At 41.5% G+C, this 27,926-nt stretch overlaps 1 protein-coding gene across 2 annotated transcripts in view; it reads left to right on the top strand.

Annotated features, from left to right (window-relative positions):
* The window catches only part of disc1 (DISC1 scaffold protein), a 50,246-nt gene that overhangs the window by 20,753 nt on the left and 1,567 nt on the right, over positions 1-27,926 (top strand). The window contains exons 10-14 of one of the 2 annotated variants that reach the window (XR_005208579.1): positions 5,775-5,835; positions 16,040-16,283; positions 17,333-17,369; positions 19,391-19,435; positions 25,589-25,685. Coding sequence is in view for 1 of the 2 variants with exons in the window: in XM_037782741.1 (XP_037638669.1) it covers positions 5,775-5,835; positions 16,040-16,283; positions 19,391-19,435; positions 25,589-25,706 (468 nt within the window). In the remaining variant the exon portion in view is untranslated. Of the gene's footprint in view, positions 1-5,774; positions 5,836-16,039; positions 16,284-17,332; positions 17,370-19,390; positions 19,436-25,588; positions 25,707-27,926 lie in introns of those variants that run through there. The other variant, XM_037782741.1, reaches the window with a different exon arrangement.

Genomic DNA, 27,926 nt, shown 5'->3' with positions numbered 1-27,926 from the left:
CATGTCAGTCCACCACATTGGTCCAGATGTGTACATACCTGTAAGAAGTGGACAAAATCACTGTGACATCACCCATTGGTTTGTGGACGGCTGTTTTGAAAACTTGAGTTCGGCATTTTGGCGGTCGTGTCTAGAAAGTAACCCCCATCTTGCAAAACTTTTTAGGCGACCGAAATGTTAATATTAACTTTCATGAACTGTAAACACACTGTCCAAGGTTTAAAGGTAAAAGACAAATTTATGGACAACTCCCTGATCGGACAACGCCTTGGTAGCAACCTGTCAATCACAAGGTAGCCACGCCCTAAAGCATACTCTGCTTTATGGTCTATTTGACTCTAAATGGGACCATAATTTACTAAATGAACTTCATTTTTAGCATTATCATTGTGAGCATGTTAGCATGCTGACATTAGCATTTAGCTTAAAGGTGCTGAATGTGAGATTGGGAGCATTTCTATTGCCTCCGCACAGCTCTCAACATGGCGACAGCTGAGCTGGTAGCTTTTAGCTAACAGCGCTAAGATAGCATTCACACAAGTTCAGATGGCGCGGCGAAAACGCAGGTTATCACATTCATTTTGAATGTTGCGTTTGGGCTTCGGTTGCGGTGGCTGCAGGGGTTGCTGAAAAAGGAAAAGTAGAAATAGAACCAACTTTTGGAGAAACGCAACCCGACGTCACGCTGCGGTGGTCAAACACGTAACCAGTGGTCCAGAGCTGCCTATAGCCCAGCCATGAGTGAACAAAAGACATTAATCGTCACAGTTAATGGAAAATTAAAGTGACTCTCTCACACTGCCACACATCCCTGCGGGTGGGTGCTATGCTTCTGTGACAGTGCTGTTGGTCGGGACGCTATTATTAGCTGTAACCGTCGTATGAGAGCAGACATGGCGGCTGTGAACTAGCCAGTGGGGCACGCTCAAATGCACAAACTTGCACTTAAAGTGGCCGGCCCGGCAATGTCAACAAAGCAAGGGAAAGCTCGTAATATAACACACACAGAGGGAGACTTCAATCTCTGCTCAGGTAGACATTACTCCTCTATATCTTTACATAGCAAATAGATGTTTGCTGCTATATTAGTGCTCTGAATATTGTCTGGAGCACCACTGTGACTAAATAGGCTACAGCCTCACAGACCAGCTAGCATGGCTAGTTTAGAAAAAAACTATTCAGTGGAGGGAAGAGATAAATTCAGAAACTTGTTTTTGTGGAAAATGTATCAGCCTGGTACTAATGGAGTTTCCCAAAGGATGCAGAGGAAATAATAAGATGCCAGTTTAATGGAGCAGGGATGTGAGCAGGTGAGCGGTTAAGATAGTGTTTTAGAGCTTTTATGGCCGCACATTTTGGGAGAGTTCCTGTTTGTTGGGCCTTTTAGTGACTTGACTTGAGTTATAATGACAGTGAGCATGTCTAACATTTCAGTCAGAGCGACAGAGTACCCAGAACTGAAATATATATATCCACCCAAGCACAGATTTTGTACACACAGCCAATTTTTGTCAAATGATTCCTTTTGTCGTGCATTCGTGCATAGCCCCACAATATGTTACGCCGTGCCAGCTGCAATCTGTGTGCTGCAATGCTTTGTGGTCCCACAGCCTTAAAGCATCATGGGTTATTGAGTGTCTGTCTGAGATATCAGCCTGTCCCTCTTCCTTCATTAGCTATGCTGCTTGGCTGCTGTTAAGTTCAGACACATTCATACAATGTGAGCGTCTGCATATGCTGACTGTGTGTTTGTGTTACCTGCAGTGCCACTGCACTCAAAACAGCCCGAGCCGAGCTTAAACACATTAATCACAGTCGGTGCCTTCAACTCAATTACAAAGACACACAATTTCTCTTCTGCCTTATTATGCGCAGGCTTTTATAACACGCACATCGGTGGTGCTGCGTTAGCACGGAGCTGCCTCTAATTTGTTTGACAACGCAAGGGGCCTCACAGATGTTGGGTGCTTTTATTGTTACAAGGCAATAAAGGCTGCATTATTCACTTTCAATTAGGGAGCTGTTCAAATGCTCATAATGCAGCAGCAAATCCAAACACCTTGCCATCGTTAACTTCTGCAGGCTCATTAAAGCCCAGAACTTCATCATCGGGAATTGTGCATCACTGTGCGATATGCCTGCTCCATTTGTCTTTCTACACACTACTGATTGTAATCATAATTTTTATCAACTTTACATCTATTTAGCTGAAGTAATTATTTCGTCATTAGAATAATGAATGAGTATTTTGACCTATATTAAGCAAATGGCTTTTTTTTTTTTGCAACACCCAGTAACACATCATCTTTCAATAGTGTCTGTTTGTGTTATGAATGAATGGCCTCTTCGATTTTGGCCGGGGTCTTTGGTGGCAATCAGTGATGTTTAGCGCCCGCTGAGATCACTGGTGTGAGGGGAGGCTGAGCTCATGAATTTTCCAGTGCAGGCTCTGTGAACGCCTTTTGTGAGGTTCCTTCAACACCAAATATACTGCCGCATGTATCGGGGACTAACAGACTGTCTCTCTTCTTTATGGGCTTTTTAGTGCCGATTTTATTCGCATGGCCTGCCAATGACAGCCGCCTCCCGCAGACTTACAGGAAGTGGCAATATCGCCCTGCGCTCTGGTTCCACTTTGCGCAGGAGGAGGCTCTGCTGGTTGATGTCTTGTCCCGTTCCATAAAGGAAAGATTATTTTCATCTGTCACGCCCGAAGAGGCTCACTAGTTTCGCCACCGGTTGGCATGGCGACAGGATGGCACACTGCCGCATACTATCAGCTTAGAAATAAATATTAAGTTAACACTCATGTCATATCTCCCATCTTCATCTGCCTTTTTGTATTGACTGTTTCTATTCCTCTCAGTATATTATTTCTAAATCTGGCTCTTGTTGGAGCCACAGCCTACTTAGTCATCTCACATCTGTACATGCTCCGTGCCATACGGAGTCAGGCTTAATGCCCCCCATGTATTATTCAATGGCTATCTCATTGCACGCTCCCTAACGGAGCCGGCATGAATGGAAGTTGACATGGGAGGGTCTGTCAGGTGGGATAGGATCTCACATAGCAATTAGAGGGGTGGTAAGTGAGCTGTCTGGTCCATGTACACCAGATCTGCTCACTAGATATGTGATAGCTCCTCCAGCGGCCTCCCTCTTCCCTCTGATTGAGCAGATTTGGCCACTTTGAATGACTCTCAGGCAAGATCTCCCTTTCTATAGCACGAACACAACCCCTATAAATAACCTGACTATCTCCATCTCATTTCTTCCCCAAAGTATGAACAGGATTATTATACAGGATTAGTGTGTGTGTCTAAGTATGTGTGTGTCACAGCCACTCTCCTTTTCTCCCCGCTGTGCCAGCATCGAGCTTGTCTTTTCCTGGAGCTGATGCTGTCTAATAACCACCATCAAGACAATGATACAAATTATATTTCAAACCTCAGTGTGATTCAGAACAGCCAATTAGGCGACTTTCTCTCCGTGTGAGCAAGCTAAGTGGTATTACATTAGAGTAGCTACCCACCATTTTTGGCTTGTGTTTCCTTAAAATGAAGCAATGTCTACTTGTGACTATGTCATATGTTTTTTAAAGGTTCTCTATACGATATCCAAAGCATTAATATGTAAAGATATAGAGGAGTAATGTCTACCTGAGCAGAGAATGAAGTCACTCTCCCTCTGTGTGTGTTGTAATCAGAGCTTCTCTGTGCTTTGTTGACATCGCCGGGCCGGCCGTGCATGCATTTAGTGCATGTTAGCGTGCCCCACTAACTAGCTTAAGGCTGCTTTTTTGCGCTGCTTTCATATGATAGTTACAGCTGATAATACCATCCTGGCTGGCAGCACCATTGCGGAAGCGTAGCACCAACCCTCCGGTTCCCCCCAGGTTAACAGTGTTAGCTCTGTCATCACTGTTGCCTTTGTTTTCACTGTTAGCGCTGTTAGCACCTTTAACTACGAGGCCCAGCTGTCCCCATGTTGGGAGCCGTGCGGGGGCAATAGAAATGCTCCCAATCTTGCATTTAGCACCTTTAACGTGGTATGTAAACGTCTCTATTTTACATTTTGGAAAATATGTTTATTGACTTTCTGTAATGTGCCAGTTTGTTTCTTGGCTGGTTGCAGTGACTTCCTGGAGTGAAAACAATCGATTAGTTGTCAACTATTAAATTAATCACCAACTATTTTCATAATCGATTAATCGGTTTGAGTCATTTCTTATAAAAAAAAAGTCAAAATTCTCTGATTCCAGCTTCTTAAATGTGAATATTTTCTGGTTTCTTTCCTCCTATATGACAATAAACTGAATATCTTTGAGTTGTGGACAAAACAAGACATTTGAGGACGTCATCTTGGGCTTTGGGAAACACTGATCGACATTTTTCACCATTTTCTGACATTTTATAGACCAAACAACTAATCAATTAATCGAGAAAATAATCAACAGATTAATAGACAATGAAAATAATCGTTAGTTGCAGCCCTAGATAGCTCTCTCATGTCTGTACAGTAAATATGAAGCTACCAGCAACAGCTGGTTAGCTTAGTTTAGCACAAAGACTGGAAACAGGGGGAAAGTCTGGCTTAGCAAGCCAACACCTCTAAAGCTCACTAATTAACTTGGTTGTTTAATTTGTACAAAAATAGAAGTATTAGTGTAGTGTGCCAGTTTATTTCTTGGCTGGTTGGTCAAAACCACAATGTGCCATTTGTAATATTTTATTTTTTTATACAAATGACAAATTAACGTGTTAATTAGTGAGCTTTAGAGGTGCTGGTATGCAGATTTTGTTTGGACAGAGCCAGGCTAGCTGTTCCTCTCTGTTTTCAGTCTTTCTGCAAAGCTAAGTGAACCAGCTGTTGGCAATAGCTTCATATTTAATGTATAGATGTGAGAGTGGTATCGATCCACTCATCCAACTCTTGGAAAGAAAGCAAATGTGCGTATTTCCCAAATGTGGAACTATTTCTCTAAGCAACTGAGTTAATTTCCCATCTTCGATTGCTTAATAAAGTCTGAACAGGTGAAAGTATCTTGCAAGAAAATAGCAATGATATATGAATGTCATATAGATTCTGGTTGTTGAGTCGTAGAGATGTTGGGATGGGCAGCTTTGTGTGTGTGTTTCATTGCAGAGGAGGAGGGTGGTATTGAACGTTATAGCTTGTGTGCACATATATATGCGGTGCAATTTGATATAAGTGCATCCTATTGTGTTCAAAGGCCCGCCGCTGCGGGGGGCATATTCTCATGTTTCATACATGAGCTCATTAACGGCGCTCAGATTGTCCTCCTCTCCATCCTGACTAGCACTCACCCAGCCTGCGTCTGCCTCCTCAGGCACCGCTCACTGCTGGCAGAGGGGCGCAGGAAGCAACATAAGCTATCCATCCAACTTTATGCCCCACAGAAAATCTGGCACTGTATGAGGACCTATGCCATGTTAGAATCCCCTTTTATCCCCAGGCCGTCTCCAATTTTATCCCCTCATAGAGCGGTGGGAATGATCTTTCCTCAAATGTGTGTTTGTCTTAAGAGAAAGCCAGCTGGGCCTTTTGTACCGAACTGTACTGTTGCAGTTTCTCAGACATCACCGGCTGTGATGTCTGCTACCTTTCCCAACAGAGCCTGTGTACAATATAGCTAATGACAAGTCTGTTTTAATGGTATTAGAGCTGTGATTTGTTGCTAGGATACGCCATCATGGCTAATAAAAGTAGTAAATGAAGTGGACGTAACAGGCTGTTCTTCTCTCTGTGTGCAGAAAGCCGGCTCAAAGAGAACACGACCAAGTACATCAAGCTGCTGGAGGACAGACTGCACAGGTAAGAGTGCTTTGTGCCGTCTCTCTCTTATTAGTACAGACATGAAGAGTCAATAAGGAGTACAAAAACAAGGAGATATAAACAGAGCAACAGTCTCCAAGGAATTTCCTCTCACCTCTATTGTCCTCTAACCAGAACACCGTCTCCCCAATACATCACCTCACCCACCGCATTATGCACTCACACATTTTGTCTCCCACAGCCCCTTTCTCACATCTTACTTCGTCTCTCACCTGCACAATTTTTCTTCCTCTTTCCACCTTCTCACATATTATTATACCTCCACACAGGGCTGGGCGATATGGAGAAAATCAAACATCACAATCAGGGCAGTCAATCGATTAAAATATTCAATCGCGATTTATTGCATGATTGTCCATAGTTAATCACAATTAATCGCACAATTTCATTTGTTCAAAATGTACCGTAAATGGAGATTTGTCTAGTATTTAACACTTTTATCAACATGGGAGTAGATAAATATGCTTGCTTTATGCAAATGTATATATATATTTATTATTTGAAATCAATTAACAACACAAAACAATGACAAATATTGTCCAGAAACCCTCACAGGTACTGCATTTAGCATAAAAAGTATGCTCAAATCATAACATGGCAAACTGCAGCCCAACAGGCAACAACAGCTGTCAGTGTGTCAGAGTGCTGACATGACTATGACTTGCCCCAAACTGCATGTGATTATCATAAAGTGGGCATGTCTGTAAAGGGGAGACTCCTGGTTACCCATAGAACCCATTTTCATTCACATATCTTGAGGTCAGAGGTCAAGGGAACCCTTTGAAAATGGCCATTCCAGTTTTTCCTCGCCAAAATGTAGCGAAAGTTTGGAGCGTTATTTAGGCTCCTTTGCGACATCATTATTTAGTATTTATCATAGTATTATATATGTATTTATTATAGTTTCATATGATACCAGTATCTTCACTCTGGCTTTAAAACTGAGCCCGCTACAACCTAAAAATCACAAGTTGCATTAATGCGTTAAATAAATTAGTAGTGTTAGAGCTAATTTGCGTTAGCAATATTATCGCATTAACTTTGACCGCCCTAATTACAATATTATTTTACCAGATACCTTGATATCGATATTGCAACGATATTGTAGGGTTGACTATCGGTGCCTTCACAAAATATAGAGTTCTTCAAATATGAGATTTTTGATAAATAATCATCAGTAATGTTAATACAATGACTAAGTGGGTAAAGAGAAATATTAGAACAGCTAGAACAGTCTGGTAAGTTCATAAAATTACATAACTTTACTGCAATGTGGCCCTTAAAACCAGGAAAAGACAACGCTTATGCCATATTACAATATCCAAAATCTAAGACAATATGTAGTCTCCTATCACGATATCAATATAATATTGATATATTGCCCAGCTCAACCTCTAGCTTCCACCTCTCCCCTTTTCTGTGTAAACCATTTTAGACAAAACAATAACTTTTTCTGTCAGGTCCTGTTTCTATCTGCGTCTCGGAGCTCCTAAATCACTGAGGACAGGTCTGTTGTGTTGGTGGTCGTCCAGCCCTCCTGACAGTGACACAACAGGATAGTGATGTGCTGAGTGGCTGACTTTTTCGAGGCGGAGGGTGTGGAAACCAGTCAACTGTCGACACCATACGCGCATTTATGCTTCCTTATGGAGATTAGAGTTGCTTAGCTCGTCTCCATCGACACAGACAGCACCGAGCAGCTGCAATGCGATCGGCTCTCATTCTGCAGCATTTGTGTTTTACAGATGGATGAATAGAGCTGGTGATGTTTTTGTGTACACCATATGAGCTGTGCTTTCTACTCAGTCGCTTTTTTTTAAGTGTTCAGAGGAGGGAGGTTAGGCCACCTGGGCTTACTTTGAGCCAGGAAAAGCCTATATTATCAGAGACACCGTGTGTCTGCTTGACTTGTGTTTTTGTGTGCGGTGTATGGTGGTGGGGGCTTTCGTGTTGCATCCTTGGAGAGGCAGGGTCAACTCTTTGGATGGGAGCCAGGAGTCAGTTGCAGAGGGATGTGGCTTTGAGTGGTCAAGGAGCCACATGGCTGCGATCTCAGTGCCCAGCAGGGGAGCCAGGCTCGGGACCTGTTCTGTCAATAGGGCAGATGGCCACTTTATGTTATTTATTTGTTTGATTTTGAGAGTTGTTTGAGCGTACCTGTCTGTGCCATGTATCTAATATAAAAAAACAACAACCTGGCAACACTAGCTGACTTACTGGAAGAGGCATTTGACAGGGTACTTTACAAAATGGGTAAAAGCTAAGGGTGAGGGGGAAAAAAATCAATGCAGCATAGTATCACAATATTTTGCGTGGCAATATTGTATCAATACACGGACGTCAAGTATTGATCTTTTATTATATAATAACTATTAACCTCTTAACAGCCCGGCCACTTTTCTGTCTTTCAGAGGTTGGAGCAGGCTAAGTCAAAGCTAGAGTGAAGATAAAGGCATCATATGAAACTAGAAAACCTAAGAAATGGATTGGTACCAACCATGTCATCTTAGCTTGTCAGGAAATACATGATTGAATGCTCTTGCTGGGTGCTTTATATCTGCCCTTTTAATAGAGCTCCTATGCTATATTCTATGATCCTAGCTTTTAGTTTCATCAATAGATAGTTGATTAAATAGACCACATGCATCTAACCACATCACTATTGAAATAAAAATCCCATTAAAGGACACCTTATTGAGTGTTGGGTGGTGTAAACGGATTTTCCTGCTCTTCACATTCTATATTAATTGATTGGCTCTCCAGCTTTGGATCAGCTTCCATATCCAGAGGCGGTCTGGAGTCAAATCACAAGTACAGCTTTGCCTTCAGGCGAGGACCAGTAGCTTCCTCCAGCCCCAGTTTGGCACAGTGTCACACATTCGGCTTGATTGAATGGCCAATTGTCCCCACATGTGCATGTGCACACACACACACACAGCGAGATACACACATGCATCCATCAGCCACTGTACGTTTTATCAGTCAGCTCTAATGTACATTACTGTTGATGGAGTGTGGTGGTGATGGGAGGTGAGGAGAGGAGGAGGAGGGGGGATGGGAGGAGAGAGGCAGATTAGTACTGGTGAGATGTCTGGTCTCCGTGGAGACGGATGGTGTTGAAAAAACCAATTATCTCTTCTTTGCTAAAGACTAGAGCAGGATGTTAGAGCGGCGCAGATGCTGTAAGTGTGTCACCAGAACAAAAATAAAACATTTTATTCAGATTAGCAGCAGCGCACAGTTGTTTAATACATTATGTAGATGTTTCATTAGGAAATGCCTCTTGAATATTTCCTACATTTATGCATTCTTCTGTTGAGCATTGGATGTCATTTATCATATTTAATGGAGGCAATGCAACTAGTGTAGAAGTCATTAAAATACACAGACAAGACATGTTCTCTTTGTTAAAACAGAGGACTCCATTATCACTATTAATGTACACAACCGTGAATGTACATAAGACAAATGTAAAGTGTTTGTAACAAAGGGACCTTGGTAGCTCAGCTGTCTGCTGCAAAAACCTCCCCAGACATCAAGCCGAAGCTACCCACCTAACAAACTGTTCAGTTCACCATCACACCTCAACCAATAGTCACCCTCTTCTATTTCACCATATTATTAGCACCTTTCCTCAGCTGGTGTTATTTAAGATGTTGCCTCATGATTAAAGGAACAGTGTGTAACATTTAGGGGGATCTATTTGCAGAAATGGAATATAATATTATGTTTTCTTTAGTGTATAATCACCTGAAAATAAGAATTGTTTTTATTACCTTAGAATGAGCCATTTATATCTACATAGCAGGACCAGAGGCCAGTAATACGAAGCAGGATTTAGGGTTAGCGAGGTAACTTCAGGGTTAACCCTGGGTTTTCCGTCCTATGACGGTGGTTCACTTCTTACCGGGGATCACCATGGTAACTGATGCTGAACACCTAACCTGCTCCGGAGCAGGTTATGTTCCTGATAAGAGATCAACTCGTATGAAAGCACCTCCTACTGACCAATCACAGCTCGGTGCGCAGATCGTATGATAATATTACACAAATACGAAGACGTTATAGTCATAAACCAGCTAAAAACAACACAGTTTAAACTGACAAATGAAGGAAGGCAGCTGGATGTGTGCTGTGGGTGCTTTCCGCTTTTTATTATGTTTTTATATTTATTTTTTTACTTGCTCTCAAGTCCGTTTCACACCACCGGAGTCAGGGACGCAGCTGAAAGATGACTGGAATAGTCAAACACGCCACAACCTTGTCAAAGGCCATAATGAAGTGATTAACTCACCCATTACACTTCTGAAAGCTATTTATATATCACTGTCCCATCTAGACAACTATATCGGACTTTTGCCAGCTGTCCTTCCTGCATTTGGCAGCTTCAACGGTGTTAATTTTAGTCTGGATTATGTGTTTAACTTAGTAGTTGTCTAATATTATAGCTCACTCTTTCTTTGTAAGAAAGTGCCGCTCTGCTGACTTGTCAATGTTTGCGCTTGGTCAGATGTTGCACACTCCATCCCGTTTATGTGAACGCGCTCATATCCAGATGGAGAAACCCTGGGTTGACTTACCAAGTTGATAACCACCATCGTAGGAACGTTTATTGTGATCACGTTTGTTAGGGTTAATTAAGCCAGATAACAAGAAGATACTCTGGATATGTTGAACTCACTTCGTAGTACAGGCCTCTGGTCCTCTCTTCACGGAGCCAACCGCCATGTTTTCACAGTAGCCCATAATGGACAAACCACTGTGTTAACTTTTTCTGCTTGGGCCGGAGTCAATAACGTTACTCGTTAACGTTACTATTCTCCAAATGACCTACGCTACTCTTACAACAACCGGCTCTAGATAAGGCCATTCATACCGTTTCTAACGGGAGGTCTTTCTCTTTTTACTACCTCTATACACAGCTCATAACGGCCCTGTTAACTTTCTTTTGTACTGCTGATAGTGGTTACAGCCAACAGTCTCTGTGTTGTGTTTGATGGTAGACCAACGGCTGACGGTTAAAATAGGCTCTTATTGTGTGACTTGTTCACTGGAATTACAAACAATAATGCAGGCTAACTGGAATAACTAAAGTATGTGAAGTGGAGTCAACAGAAATCCAAGCCTATCTCACCCTCTTTGTCTATCTCCCGCGGAGTTACAGATAAACAGGTACAGCAACAGGTAAAAATAGGTGAAACCACACCTCTGTCCCAATTACCAGAAGAGATGTTAACCAAAAGAACGTGTGCAGCCTAAACAAATAATAATAATAAACAACAGACTAAATACTTTGGCTCCTACAGTTACACTTCAACAAACCACAGACTGCTCCGATGTCAATTCAAGATGGATTTATTTTGCTTACAAGCACTCCGGGACACACGATCACCTGGGAGCTACAAGCCCAGTCTGACTTGGTAAAATTACTGACAATAGTAACAATTATAAGCTGAAATTGATTACTAATGTAACATGCAAGAGGCATATGTTACACATAGTTGTCCTATACACTTGGCACACGGAAGAGGTCCCAACCTCACCGCTAGATGTTGCCAGATGTTACACGTTGTACCTTTAAGGTGGAAATATATATTACCAACTTGCTTTTTAATGTGTGAATTCTGGTTGTTTATGACTTTTGGGAATCCTAAAATACCAGAAGTCATGACATGAGACTACAGGTGAAAGTCGCATTAATTTATTTTATTCAGGAGAGTAATTTCTTGGGGAAATGGCTGATCTTTAGATAGCCCAAAACTCCAGCTGTGACTGAAGATAGGGGCTGTTTTTCACAGTCTGTGTGTCATTGGTATTCATGTGTGAGACCTGAGCTGGGTAGAATATTGGCCAGACAGTATGTGACTGTGAACCTGCTTTGTGCCTTTTCACTCTGGAGAGGTCGAACTGAACCTACTGGTACCAGCAGGACCGAGCCGCGGCTCCTTCCTTCAACAGTTATATTTATAATCCTTCCTCCCGTCTGTAATGCCTTGAGGAGAAAGAGCAGTCCTGTCAGTCAGCGGTCCCAGAGGGGGGTTTTAGTCGGAGTGTGCCTGCCTGTCTCTCCTTCTTATTACCGGGCCATCAGCGGAGCAGCACACCCACACCCTGCCACTGTCAGATGGCGGGCCGAGCGGCTGCCACCAATTAACCCCCGGGCGAGAAGTTCACACCGACGGGCACCAGGAGGCCACCATCACAGGGATGCTTAGGAGCTGACATGTTGTCCGCATCTCCAGTACACAGAACCCTAATGCCAACGCCACTAATGTGTAATGAATTGTGGTTGTCGTTGAAGAGAAGCTTTAGTGATAGATGAGGCCGACATTTTTAGAGGAATTTATGATTGTACAACACTGAATCCCCACAGAGAATGATTTATGGGTATGTGTGTAAGTTAACACATGTGTGCTCATTCACATCTGTGTGTGTATGTGTGTCTCTCTCCACTCCAGAAGAGACAAATAAGAATGGCATGGCTCACTGGGTGCGTCCCCACTACAGCAGAATTCAGAAGCGACGGCGTTGAGTAGCGAATTGGCGAGGGCAGGGGGGGGTTGCTGGGCCCAGCAATTTTTCTATTGTCTGTGTGCCAAATGAAGGTTAGAGCACGGCTGAGAGGCGTGCGTTGGCAGGGTATAGAGGTTGGCAGCCTTTTCAGGCAGGAGATGGGCTGGAAAACAAGTGGCATTCAATTTTCAGGGGGCCTCATCACTGAGAGCGAGTGGAGGGAACAGAGGGGGAGATTAAACAATATTGTCTGGGTGCATTTTGCTTTGAGTTTGTTTATGTATGATGGAAAATGAGCAATTTCTCAAATCTAACTGCACAGCAAGGAGGCACTCTCTAGGTGAAAATACTAACTGTATTATAGGGGCTTATACTGTATGTAAGTATATTTCTGCTTAGAGGGCTGTGTATTGGCAAGAATCTGGCAATACCATACGTATCATGATACAGAGGTTACGATTCAATATATTGAGATACTGTAAGCAATTTTCATTTCAGGAAAATTGTCATAGTATAAAGAACACATCGCCATATGCATAAAATATGAGTAAAAAACAATGCAATCAGAACAGTGGGATCTGCATTAACCCTTTGAACTCTGCAATAGAAATGGACCGCCAGTGCATACATTGGTATTTTTGCTTATCTTCAAATTCTTCATATCCCTAAAATCTGTACAACCTAAGTGAAAAGGTTATGCAAATCAATAAACCATAATATTTGATAAAGTATTGAAATTATGACAATAATCGGACATGATCTTTCATAAAATGTTACTAAATAAACACAAATATTGATGCAAAAGACTTCTAAATGTAGAAACATGAACAAAATATTTCTTATCAATCCATAACGTAACTTGAACGTAACTAAATAACGTCATCACAAGTGTACAACGTGATGACGCGAAGCTTTCTGCTGCAAAAAGAATGAATGCTCTAGCTATTTTGTTTTTTATTTTACATCGATTTAAACAGGATCATATAAACAGTTTTTAAAGGGTTTTATCTCAGTCCCTGTAACATCCAACATCACAGCACCACTTTGAGAGGGCACATACACTAAGAGGCATCTTTTTGTCAATGAAATAAAGTATTGACAGAGTTCATCTTTGTATTTAAACTATTAATTAAAAATCACTAGTGTTTTTGAGAATCAATAAAACAAATAATATTGTGATACTTGATATTTTTGATATTTCCTTACCCCCCTAGTTTAGAGTATGTAATGTTTGATGCCTCTCTTACAGTATGTATAAAACACACATCTTTGTCCTCACATCCTGTCAGCTTCAGTTTGTTTTCTACACAAGATGGATTCCTGGAAACACGGATGTTATTAGTAAAGACAAAGAAATATTTCTGCTCTGAAGTGTGGACTTTAGCATTTTTTTGTGTGTCCCTTAAACCAAATTAAAAGGTAGAATTTCTTACAACATCAACAGATTTGGTTCCCGAAATGTCACCTGGGACCACAATTATTTGGGAATGATTTGTTATCTAAAGGTCACTGAAAGAAAAAGGGGAATACATATAAATATTTTAAAAGGTCAGAGGTCTCAAATGTGAGCCAATGGAGGAGTATTTCATTTAAAGGAAATGGAAAACAACTTTTGGGAAAGCCAAAAAGACTTGCTTATAATTAAACATCAACATTCTCATGCCCTTAGAGGTACTTCCACCATGGTGGACTGACTATCAGACACCATAAAGTGTCTAGTGTTACTGTAACACAGTGTGACCAACTTAACATGGAACAATAAACAGAGACCACACCGGTCAGTGACCGTGCTGCTCATTTTCTGAATAATACATTCAATCAGATGTAGCTGCTTTAATTGTTCTCTTCTGTTTTTACACTGGGAGGTTGCGTTTGGGGTGTCACAGGGGTCAGGGGCGAGTGAGGGTGAAAAGGGAGGACTGATTGTAACTCACTGAGTAGATAAACAAAAAGCAATCTTCTTGTCCTCCCGGTGAACTCGTGCTCAGTGACCCCGGCAGAGATGAACACATCCAGGCTCTGTCTTGTGTCTCTGCTGCAGCTCTTTGAAGAAAAGGGCAGCCTACAAGGAGGCCGCTCACACTCATTACATTATGTCAATGGAATTACAATCTCTGAATGATTAATTTCTCACTCTTCTGTCAGTGCTTTATTATAGAGATGTCATTAAAGATGTCCTTTACTGTGCCTTTATAGCTACTGTGCTCGGTCATCATGCAGCAGTGACATGCATACTAGAGACTATTTTTAGTTGTTTCAATTATTTTGTATGTGCTGTTGTACTGGCCTTGGGCCCCCCAAAGGGTCCTGGGCCCCCACTTTGAAAATCACTGATAGATGAGAAGGTCACTCTCTTCTTGTCTGTCCTTTTAGTGCTGAGCTACAGCCAGGAAATTAACGTAGCTTAGCAAAAAGTGGAAGCACCTATCAACACCTCTAAAAGGTCACAAATGAACGCGCTTTCGGTCTTTATGCTAAGCTAAGATAATCACCTCCTGGTTCCAGGTCAATACTTAACGAGTGGCATCGATCTTCTCATCTAATTCTCTGCAAGAAAGTGAATAAGTGTTTCCCAAAATGTCAAACTATTGCTTTAAAGTAGGGCTGAGCGATTTGTAAAAAATATCTAGTAGTGATTATTTTGACTGAATTGCGATTTGCGATGTTAGAGGGAATGATAATTTTTATACAATTATTCTCATTTCATTGAAAAACATATGATTATGGTGTTATTTTTTGTGGGCATCTGTACCAAGCAAAGATGTTTTCTTAAGTCTTTAGAATATTATGTGTAGGCCAGAACATCTGTGCGGCACAACAATATTTTGACACACGTTTCGCCTTTAACAATTTTTACTTTATTGTGCCTCCTGCCATTTGAAAATTGCAGTAGGCCATATTGCAATTTTGATTAATTGTGCAGCCCTACTTTAAAGGGACAGTGTGTAGGACTTGGCGGCATCTAGTAGTGTGGTTGCAGATTGCAACCAACTAAGTACCCCTCCGCTCACTCCTTACTTTCCAAAACTGTGGTAACGTGAGCCGCCGAGTGCAAAACCGTGGTAACGTCCTTTGCCTCGCCCAGAATCCATCCGTACCATAATAACACTACTTTAGGAGCAACGGAAGTCAGACGGCGGCTGGCGGTACCACAGTTTTGCACTCTGTGGCTCACGCTACCGCAGTTTCAGAAGCGTGTCGGAGAACTAACGAAAACACAAAGATTCTTAGTTTCAGGTTATTATACACTAATGAAAACATAGTTATGAATATGATATTCCATATCTGCTCATAGATCCCCGTAATGTTACACACTGGTCCTTTAATACATGATTTGTAAAATAAGCATGTACTATGTGTTTACTTTCTTGTGTCCAAATGTTTAGTAGATGATATAACAGAAATGTGACTATATAAATAAATATATATGAATATATCTAGTATAGGTAAAGTACCATATCATATATAACTGGACTATATTTGTAAATCACTGTATTGTGCCACATTGTACCGTATCGCATGACATTGCGTTGCAACCTGCAGTATGTTATTGTGCCATGTTTTTCATATCTTATGTTATATCATGTTGTACATTAGATAGTTTATTGTATCACATTATATCTTGTATTGCATTGTATAGTTAAACATACTGTTCTGTTCCTCTCTATAGCTGTGGCTGCCCAGGCTTGGAGCGGATCTGGGAAGCCGACCTGGAAGCGTGTCACCTGTTCCTGCGAGGCCTCCAGTTGCGAACTCCCAGCTGCAGCGGAGGAGACATCGAAGACCTCCCCACTGCAGCAGTTTATCCTCCAACCCAGCCGTGCACCAAAGAAGAAGAAGACTGCGCCATGCTGACTGCGTTGGGAGGGCGCTGGTGTCCCGAGGCAAACTTACAGAACTCTGAGTTCACAAAGGTAACGGCACAATGTCTTGTTAACAACACACAATGCTTCATAGCGAAGTGCATGACAGACATTTAGAGTATAAAAGATGCCCTTTCGAGGCTGTCCACTGCTGAAGTCTGACATATTGTCTACACATAATAACACATCTTTGCCACTGAAAGGTCTATTTTAAGATTCAGTTTTTTTTTTACTGTGCTGTGAAACGTGAACTCAAATAAAGCGTGCCTGCTCGGTCAGTCTTACCACTTGACTGGAGAGGACATTTCCAGTTTCGCACATTCAGCTGTTGTCAGAATATAAGTCTGTCAGCTCCAGCGAGATGAGCAGCCGTCTATTAGCAGCTTTGCTCGAAGGTCTTTCTAAACGAGGAAAATGTGGGCGTTGGGGAGGCGACCATTTGGAATTATTTTGGCTTCCTTGAAGAGTTTCATTCTACATAGTGCGGATTTATGAGCCTCTTTCTGCATGATTACATGCGTTTAGTGGGAATGCATGTGTGTGTGTTTGCGCGAGCGCTCTGTGCCGGTCTATCCCACAGTGAGTTGAGGTCCACTGCCTCAGGGCAGAGTCCAACTCACACTTTCCTCCGCCCACGTAGTCTGACAGACTCGTCTGAGATAGGAACAAAGCCAACAGAGCCAGCATTAATAAAAAAAAAATAGCACATTCGCCAGACATGTTTTTGTGAGATTATATTTTGTTAGTTTGTCTCACAGACTGTGATTTATATCATGTTTAAACAGTAGATGATACTTAAATTTACTTATTTCAGTATGGATTTACTGGACTGCAGCCATAAGCAAATATTTATCAATGATCTTTACTGGTGCTTTTGGCATTAACACTGGAAGCTGAGTATTCTCAATGTTTTATTTAATTCTTCTACTGTTGCACCCTCTTAACCTCCTCTCACAGTCGTACTCTGTGTAACCATAAATATAAACCTTGCATTGATGTCTTCTTTTCCTGCCCTGCCTGCTGACCGCATTATACAAACTGCATGGTTCCATTTTCTGCTTTCCCTTTGTTTCTCTCTGCTTTTCTTTCTCCTCCTAAAGCCCGGCCCCTCCTAACATTTCTCCAAGAACTAAAAAGGTGAGACAGCCAAACGTTTCTCTCTTTTGTCTCCATCCTGTGCTCTCTATTTTCTGTGTCCTCTAAGCTAAAAACACTGGAGCTCAATGCTGCAAAAATACATTTCATTTTTTAAATTTTAGATTTTAGCGTAAATCCTTCAATATTTTAGAACGTCAGTGCTGCTCAATTTAGAAATTCCCTTTGGAAATGAGTCACAATTTTGCTTTGAATATGTTTACACAATGAAAAGAATCTACGACATTAGTGGATAGAGAAGAAACAGCACATCTGTACTGAAAATGCTCTTTGCAGCATCATTATCAGAACAATCATCTTGTAATGTCGCATCAAAGAGAAGAGACGGATAGCAGCACATTAAGTGGACAATTTTTGTCCAGAAAATATAAGACTTTTACTATTATTATTATTATATTTCAGCCATTTAGTATCTTCCAGCTGTAGGTCCATTATTTTCCTAAATATTCTAGGACCCACATATCAAAAGGGTTTTCATCTCAAGGCAACAGACAATAGAAGAGTATTTTATCAGCTGGATGCCAGAAAACCTTTAGAAAACTGCATGTGACAGATTATATGTTGCTGTGAGATGGATGTACTGTAATTGGATCGAGCGAAGACAATCCGGTTTGTGTCTGCTTTGGAAATTGGAGCGTTTAAACGATCTGATCTCAGATACTGTATGAAGAGTTCACTGCAGAGCAAAGCGCTGACGGCATGAAGATACGTGTTATGCTTGGATCAGACTATACAATATTTTTGTTGGTTAAAATGGTCACTACTTCAGATTAGGTGATTGAGAGTCATTCATTATTTTCGTGACTTGGCCGAGAGACGTGACAGACGACATCATCGCTGGTCGTCTATCACGACGTGCGTGACATCATCGAGAAAGAAGCTTGATAGTAATGGCGGTAGCCTACTCATCGATTTGCTGAAGTGCTTCTGCTTTTTCTTTGTTCACTCTGGTCCCTCGAGGAAACATAAAAAATGCTGTGGTGTTGTCGCCAAAGCTCCACAAATCTTTCCTCCTTTTCACATTTCCACCTCCCAGCACTGACATCGTTCCTCTTTCGCTTCGCCAAAGTCATGGCCACAACTGAATACAAAAAAAATCCAACATGCTAGACTTTGTCATGAGGCGTCCCAGAGGCGGCGTTGGTTGTTGTCTACTATGACACAATACACGGGATAAAACAATCGATTAGGGCTGACCCAAATGCTTCGAAGCTTCAACCGTTGCCATGGTAATCAACCTCCAAAACACTATTCGAATGCTTTGTTTTTTTGTTTTTTAATATACAAGTATGTCATATTAATAAATAAATCCCAAAATAGCCAACGAAATAAGGGATAATCCCACAACATTATACATTATTCAATTTCAATTTAGTTATTCTCAGACAGATATCCCTGTTTGTTTGTATGTAGAGGTACATGTGTGTGTACAGTAGGGCGGCAGCGGCACTGTTTCGAAGCTTCCGATACCTTCAAATATTTCTCACCGAAGCTTCGAAACCCAAATAATGGTATTCAGGACAGCCCTAATTGTCGCATACAACACTCATTGTCGTTCCCGATCCGAGCAGACACCCAAACGACGGCTGTGTCGGGCTATAATCGGGCTGATATTGTGTAGTCTGAACCAGCCTTTACACAATTGTTGATTAAAAAATTATTAAAACATTGCTGATTATCATTTGTTGTTACCATGCCTTCTTATGTACTTACGCTAAAGCCACAAACAATATGTTAGTCTCCAATAGGTACAGTAATTACCTCCTTCCTTAGTGGAGAATGTACAATTACACATTTGAATACTAACAAAGGAAACCTGCAGTACAGATGAGCCAGTTAATCTATTTTCTCCTTGTCAGTTTTGGTGATGAATAATTACAACCTCCTCTCATTATGATGATGTTGCACACATACAGTACACAGCCAACATAATTGCATTTTCAATAATTCATGAGCAGGTTTATGACTGTGTGGCCTCAACAAATGGTTCTCTTTTGTTGCAGAAATTGGAGGAGTTCTTGTTCTCCATGGAGGATAATCACCCAGAGGTTGGTAACGCGAACACTGAGACTGTGTGGTGGAATGCTATCAGTGTAATTAAAGTGTCAGTTGCATTGACGCGAGGCTTACTGGGACACAGAACAATCCATTAGTTGACCTTTACTTAAACGTGACCTCTGCCGCCTTTCTGACTGGTGGATCGATACTGATCTACATGAGAAGCGTCGGTTGGTGTCGCTGACTGTCGCTGACTGTCTGAGTTTGCACAAAGAGCTTTATCTATACAGGGGAGGGTTTTGCTGAGCAAGTATTCTCCTTTCAGCACCTCCATGATTTAAATGCATACACTTATATTAATCCACACCTGGAAGCCAAATGGTGAAATGCTACCTGTACTTTTTAAGGGAGTGTCCCATGCAGGATTTCATGTAAGTCTGATAAGGGTGTACGCATCCTGGATTCACAGTCAAACTTTGGATTTCTCCACATTTTGAAGCAATGTGCATGAGGCTGTAGAGCAATACTCCATATAGAGATCAGAAGGTGGTGTCTTTCCTGAGACTAAAAGGAATTAAACAGTGGGTTTCTCTCTTCTAATGTAAGCTGCAAACTTTAGCATGTCTGGCTTATGACCTACAGTAGCAACCTAGCCATGCGATACTTCCAACGACACTCCTGCAACCCCAGGAAAACTCATTATCCGATATAGCAAACTCATCAGTTAGAGCGCATCCTCAAATCTTTTTCTTTTAATGTTAAAAATTAAAACACATGGTTTGAAAATATGCATGAAAATGTTTGAACAATAAAGCATAAATCTAGCCTCTGTTTTGTAAGCTAAGTAGCCAAACAGGGTTATGTTACAGTGAAATACAAGTCTGATCTCGCATTTGTCCTTATCATACTTACTAGTACTAACTAGCCACTAGTACTACAAAACAGTAAGGGGCCGTTCACATGTTGCTTCTAAAAATGCGTGGAAAACGCCAGCCGTGCCGCTTTCATCCTTTTATCCAAGATGCTTGGGAGGTTGCGTCCCTGCCGTTACCACAGCAACCAAAACCTGCGGTAACTTAGCAGAAAGCCTCACTGACTGAACTATACTCAGTCAAAACAAAGATAAATGGATTTCCAGCACCGTGAATCCTTCACAGTAGTTTTACTGCTAAATTTGTCTGTGCCAGTTTGACTGACCTTTCAACCGGATGTTGTGCCTCGGACGGAAAGGGTGACGCAAGTAAAATAGTCCGTTAGGCAGATCATAGAGCTCTGGGTAGCCCTGCACTAAAATGATTACAACTTCTCCTCCATATATTTACCATAGACTGATATTGACAGAAGAAAGAAAAGGTAGCACTCGCTTTTGGGCCAGTGGTTTGAGTGGTAAACTGTTCATGTGCTGGGAGGGAATAGAAAGCTTGACAGGCTCAGCAACAGTAACCAAGGTTGGTACAGTCAGTTTATTTTCATGCACAAGGTGTACGGGACAGTGACTTGTATACGTGAACTTTGAATCACAATGAATTATTGAAAACCAAGCTGATATCAGAATAAAGTATGATGTATCACTGAGTCAGATGATATGATGGCTGTTAAATGGTATTGGTATATCTTTGTCTCGATGGTGTTGTGATAGCGGCGCTGCGGAGGAGCGTGATTCTCTGCCTCGCAGAGCGTGTGACCTCTTTCTCCTTTCCATAATGACTTTAAGTAAATGATTTCCACTTAGCTGCTGCCCTGCTGCCACAATGGAGATTGATTAGTGTGTGTGTGCAAGTGTGTGTTTTAGCACGACTCTATTTTCTTGTAATCTCTACTAATTGTTCTTTTATCCTCTCAAGGTCCTTACAGTACATCCCCGTCTATATACTGACCCACAGCACCAAACAAGTAGAGACACATTATTCAATCGACATGTTTTATTAGATTTATCAGGTAGCTTTGATGATAAAGTCATGAAATTTACACCAGCCCTGTTAGGAGAGATGATTGCTGCGTTACAATACCTTACTGCACACTAAATGTAGGCTATCTTCATATATGGTATGTTGTTTTTGCCATAAATATAACCAACAGTTAAGTACATGTACTGCAATTAGGTAGAGTTCATGTGAATGTGATCAAACTGCAACTTTAGGATGTCACTGCCTATCAAACTTCACAATTGAATCAAAATTGTGAACAATTGTGGATAATTGTGCATTGTGGGACAGAAGTGTACACCAGCAGCACTCTAAAGTGAAGCTGTATCCCGGTTCCACTTCACATTGAAAAGTGCCAAAATCAAATATACTCATAACTGCTGGTTTTTGAGTGTATTGTTGACGGACACTATTGTCCTACAATGAATGCAAAACTTTAAAGTTAACTGCGGATGGTGGTGAGACAGAAATAAAAAAAGGATGAAATAAAAGCAATCAGTTTTTAAAGGTACATGTATTGTATCATTTCCTGTTAGTATAAAACAGTCAAGTATGTTGATTTCTTGTATACTAACTACATCAACATTAGGCCTTTACTATAAAGACTAATGGAGTAGTATGTTGTATGGAATTGGAACATGAAAAAACAAATACAGGTGGTGGTCAGACCTCAGGCGAGTAACCATCACTAGCTGAGACGATATCCGGGCGCCGTTCATCTGCATGTACTGCCCGCGCTGCAGTGACACAGAGCCGGTTGAAAAAAAAAACACCTCTCCCTTGTCCGCCTCCTGATCCAACAACAGGTGAGGGAGGTGTGTGTGGAGCGATGTGGAGCCAACAGTCCTCTGCTCTGTAGCTCCGTATCGACCTAAACACTAAGCCCTTCCACTTTTTAGAAGCCCAATCAAATACAAATGTTTTGATTTAAATCCCTCTTGTAACTCTCCACCGCTTAAATATTCTGTTTCACTGTGAGATACGTCACATTACAGCAGTTAGAGACGCTCTAGCTTCGGTTTCATGGGGACTTTAACTTTATCACTTCTCCTCAAAACCTACTTTGAATTAGTGTGCAGTACAGAATTGGGGCACAGCTACAGACAGAAACACCTCATACTGTCACTGCACATATTTCTAAATGACCTTGTAGACGGTCTTGGGAACAGATTTTTTTACAAGTGTGGATCCTGTAAGCAACTAACAGAGCATCGGTGATAACAAAGACGTTAGTTCATCATAAGCTAGTTAATTTCCTTTTGGGTTTAAAATGAATCCAGCTGCTTTATTGTTTGCACAAGCAATTATGACCTTGAAGGTAATACCAGTGCAATATCACTGCTTTGTATCACCGGCACAAAGCGTCGGGCCTAACAGCACCCGTGGGAACATGCACAATTACCTGCTGTCTCTCACTCATTATTGCTTAAATAATCATACCAGTGCATACATGATTCTGAATATTGAATTTCTAAATAATCTGTTCATGCTTCTGCAGTCTTCTTTGTTTACTCTTGGTCTAACAACATTAGCACTAATGTGCATCAGGAATCAACACAATACATGTATGATTCTATTATACAAATTGACATGTTGTTGAAATCTCATCTCCCGTGTTTTCTTGTTTGTTAAAAGGCGTAGGTGGCAGAGAAAGTAATTTATATTGTTTTGATCACCACCGGGAGCAAAATAACATCTTTGTTTAAAGGTCTGTGTACTAAGGGGTGTAGTGTCATCGTGCACAGTGAGCTTTTGTCTTCTAACCGGTGCTTGTATTGACTTTACGAATGCTGACTGGAGGCTGTGAAGTATAGAATCAATCAGCTGCACAAACACGGGGCTCTTATCTGCTAAAGAAACTCCTAACCTTGACAAACAACAGCTCAGTCAATCTATAAGCTGACTGTCTTGCTTCTTGGTATAGGAGGACAGGGATCACATAAAATGACGCCTGAGGACAGACCCGTGTCAGTGATTGTTTGTTCATTTAAGTGTCTCAAACACCAAAACAGGATGTTAAATATTTTGTCCTGTGAGCTGTTCTGCCTTTAAGTCTTACTTAAGTCCTTAATTGCATCAGGGTGGACTTTTACGTATCGTCGAGCCTCAGGCCTGTTGTTGTTGTACTTTTCTTTTGGGGAGTTACATCATCCGGAGAAGTAGTGCTATTCCAGGACAAAGACCAGAGACACGACTTTCCAGTCATTGTTCTGACACCTCTGAGCCGCAGGGAGTTGCTATTTCCTACCTGCAGCTATGAGTCAGATCAGACTTTCTATGTATTGTTTGACGAGAACACTGGGTCTGCGCGTGTTTGTGTTCTCTACGCTTGATAAGTGTGAAGAAAGTAGGACACGATGTCTGCAAAGAGGCCTGTTCTAATTATGGCCAGCCCTGCTCTCTGGATGCTCTGCCCTGCTGCACTCTGCTCCTCCACCACCCCGACATCCACACCGTCCTCCAACACACACACTCAGCCTCGCAGCATCCTCAGGTGACATGCTGACTGTTGTGCACACCGACCCCCATGCTGTGTTTTGTGTACATTACGACCTTGGCGCTGTACCAAGCAGAAAATCTGGCAGCTTCGTATCTTTTGTCTGCCCAGCTATTCTCCTCTTGTGTCTGGTTGAAACAGTGTCAAGGATTTAGTGTCAAAGAGATGAAATGAGTCTTGGATAACTCTGAAAAGCTCCACGTAGAGCTCTGACTCATGATTATAAAAGCACAGATGCAATTTAACATTATTAAAACTACCATTAAAGAGAGAAACAACTCAAGGAGGTTTGAAAGTGCAAGATTTTGTACTAATGCCCTCTTAATGTTTGTATAACAGCAACCATTGTAACTGCAGTAGGCCTCCGTGCAGTACCTTTAATCAGTCATACATTCAATTATATATATTCTATTCAAATATTACATATACTCACTATTCGTGGGTGTTAAAGTGCCGTAATATGTCATCTGTCTACGGTAGCATTGTTCAACATAAAGTTAATTAAAAGTATGTTATGGTTTTGATTACTTCCATACAAGATATTATAAGACAAGGGTTGTGGATCTTTGTTATCTGTGTAGCTATGATGACTAATTATCCTCAAATTAAATCACAAATAATGAGTCATGATGTATCATTACTCTTGTTTTAGAGCATCTGTGAAAGACACAACTAAGACACTGATAAGTTCATTCTGATAACTATAATGCTTTATAACTACAGTCATTATTCTCCGTTATAGGCATTCGAAATTAGAAGCATGGTCATACAATGTATCAACATACAACGGTTCGTATGATATCTTACAAAAAGTTATTCCTCATTTTTCGGGCGTTTTCGTACGAATGTCCAGCAACACATGACCCAAACGTCTTTTCAAAATAAACTTGCGTCTTCACAGGAAACAACTTGGTTAGGTTTAGGCAACAAAACTGCTTAGTTATAGGTTTAGGAAAAGATCGTGGGTTGGGTTAAAATAACTCTGGAAGTGGCGTAACTGAAGTACAGAAGTTAGGTGACAAATAAACCAGCATTGAGTTTTGGTTTCAGACGGGGTACGAGCACCGGGGTACGAGCACCGGGGTACGAGCACCGGTCTCCTGGGCCAAAGTCAGGAGTTTGTTTTTTTTACCTAAATCCACCCTGACCTCCTCCCTATGTGGCATTTGTCGCTCTTTATACTTCCTGGTTCATGATTATGTGGATTACATACTAATTGATTTCATGGAATATAGATGACTTACAGTGCATTACTTTTTGTAGGTATAGCTACAAACAGTTGTATGAGAACAGCCTGGGTCATAACACATTGTGGACTCTCTCTATCCAGTTGCATGATGGGAAATCCAGTGTTGAGCTTGATCCATACTAAAGACTAAAAGTCAGGATATCTGGGCCTCTGCTGCTTTGACATGACTGATGTTCATTGTTGTACAATAGCACACCGTTGTACGTCAGCACACTGTTGGATCGAGACAATCAATGGTTGCATGTTGCTGTAAAATAAACTCAAGTGAACTTTTAGATACTAGCTTTTTATGTTGTATTGCTTCAATACAGCAAAGGCTCCCAATCTGTTTTGATGACTGAAACCTATCAGTATTGTTGTAATACCAGTATTAAAACCTTCATATATAATTTTTTTCTTTGTAGGTTGCTTGTTGTTATTGTTAGATAGACTTTTCTGTTTATTCATTTTCAATATCAGACTCATATATTTGAACCTTTGTTGATGCTCCCTTCCTCTCCTTACCCATCATTTCATTCCTTTTCCTTGCCAGGACGCGTGCAGCGAGGCTGCCGACCTGACGGAGCGCTGTGAGCTGATCAGTGACAGACTAATGACCTTGGAAGATGAATTGCAGACGGCCATACTGAACCGAGATCAGGCCCTCACCCATATCCTTTCACTGCTCTCTAAGTATACATACATCATAAAAACTAACTGTATACTATCTGTGTGTGCGTTTCCGTCTCCGTCCATCCATCTTAAGGACCTAGTTTCCTTCCAACTCTCTAAAGTACACATCCAAACTACCTTTAGGCTTGCTGATGTTCTGTACTTAGCTTTTGAGGAAAAATCAACCTGTCTTATCTGACATTATGGGTCCATTCAGGGAGGGAATTGAAGATAAACTGGGATCAGAGGATTTTTCTTGACAGGCTGGACGTGCCAACTGGAAAATGAAATGGTAAAAGTCCATGCGAGGTTGTTAGAGGGCTGCCAGTCACTACGGGCTGAGATTAAAGTCAGCCGACAGGAGCAGCGCCTCGACAGATAGAGGAATGTCACTGTAATGACTCTGCTCCCGTCATATCTTAATGTCCATCCTCCTGCTGACCCTCCCTTTCTCTCCTCTCCCCTCCCCTCCTCCGTCTGCTCACTTCCACTTGCTGGCTCTGGCTCGGAGGAAATTACAATATCCATGATAATGACTCAAATGAAACTGTTGGAGCTGATTACAGGTCACAATACATCATTTTCCGCGCTAATTAGAAAGCTGATTGGAAATAGATTAGTGTATTTTTCTCGCTCCACTTTCCCCCCCTACACTGTGGGCTTATTAAGACAGATAGAAAAGGCGATACTCCAACCCCGAGATGAAGAAAATTTGCCATCTAACCTGCTGTTTTTTTTAAATTTTGTGTCACGCCTCATTTCTCTTCTTTGAACGCGGGCTGCCAGAAATACTTTCCTCATCTGATGAAGATATTTATTTCATTTTAGGATCTCTAAAAGCTGCATGTTATGCAGTACGCCCTTCACTCTCTATTGAACTTTTTTCCCATCTGATTAGAGATTCACGTCCCCCCGCTGTGCTGTCAGAGGTCAGTACGAGCTCCTCCTCTGTTTGCATGATATCAGTGCGGCCTGGCAGTCGGAGATAGACAGATTGGCCCGCTTCTCTCCACCTCTCTGTCGCTGTGTCCTTACATGCCATTCATATCAGTCTTTTGAAGTCAAGGCAAAAGTGCCGTGGACACTAGAGGACACTGAAGATACAGGACAATATTGTTGTTGGGTTGCAGAAATGAACTGAACTCAGGATGATGCTACTGTTGCCATAGTGACAGGAAGATCAAACCTCCAGTCTCTAAGGGTCTTAATTGAGTCCCTTCTCTAAATACAAGGAGGTGGATGGACAACCACAGAAAGAAAATGATGGAGAGGCAGAAAAAACACTGTGGTCATGTTGCACAGTATACGATACTAGAAAGGTATCGCAATACCCTGCCGTTAAAAACGACACACTACCCCATTCTATTAGTACCGGTACTTTTAAGAATAATAGTGTTGTAATACGAGCTGTGAGTTGCGTCGATGTGCGACCGCGGGGCCGTGTGTGTGTGCAACGCTCTGCTTTAGAGGACGCCATTAGGATTGGGATCCCGTGGGAGCAGCCAGTTTTAACTTTACTGCTGGTGGGAGCAAGAGGTCAAAAATTAAACTGTAGTGATAACCCAGAGGAAGGAGTCAACAAGTGAAGTTGAATAGAAGATTAAAGCAGGTCATGAACTGCTCAACGGCTGCACAGTCTCGCTCTGAGCTGGCGTCTGTATCGGCAGAACTCCCTTCAAAAGAACAAGGAAATAACAGCGCAGCTCAAATAACCGATCAAAGGTACCGATAAAATTAGATTCACAATCTGTTCAAGCATCTCATGTAATTCAGCAAACACATAATCCAGGATAGAGCATGTGTTAAAGTATTATTTTACCGTGTGTCTCTGTAAGGTGAAATTGACGGAGAGGAAAAGCATTCCGGTGAGAGTAACTCTTCTCTCTCTTCACACCACTTCGACACTTCAACACAACGTTTTCTACAGCTACTCTAGTGTCTTTCTGTTTTAGCAGCTTTTCTCTCATCAACTTCTCACAGAACTTCATCTGAATTTATTAACGTTTTGTGGGTTTTTGTTTTGGAAGCCTCTCGCCGTCTTCCGTGTTGCAGTATCACTCACCGCCTTATCTGTTACTGATTCAATAAGTGAATCAGAAATATTCTATTGATCCCCGGGGGGGAAATTGCAATTCCATTTTAGAATAAAGATATACAGTATATAAATATAAGAAAAATAGAAATAAGAATAATAAGAATAGAGATGAAATGTAAATGTG

The sequence above is a fragment of the Sebastes umbrosus genome, chromosome 10, assembly GCF_015220745.1.
Source record: "Sebastes umbrosus isolate fSebUmb1 chromosome 10, fSebUmb1.pri, whole genome shotgun sequence".
Taxonomy (NCBI): domain Eukaryota; kingdom Metazoa; phylum Chordata; class Actinopteri; order Perciformes; family Sebastidae; genus Sebastes; species Sebastes umbrosus.
Note: the sequence above shows the minus strand (reverse complement) of the source record. Positions and strands in the feature narration are given on the sequence as shown.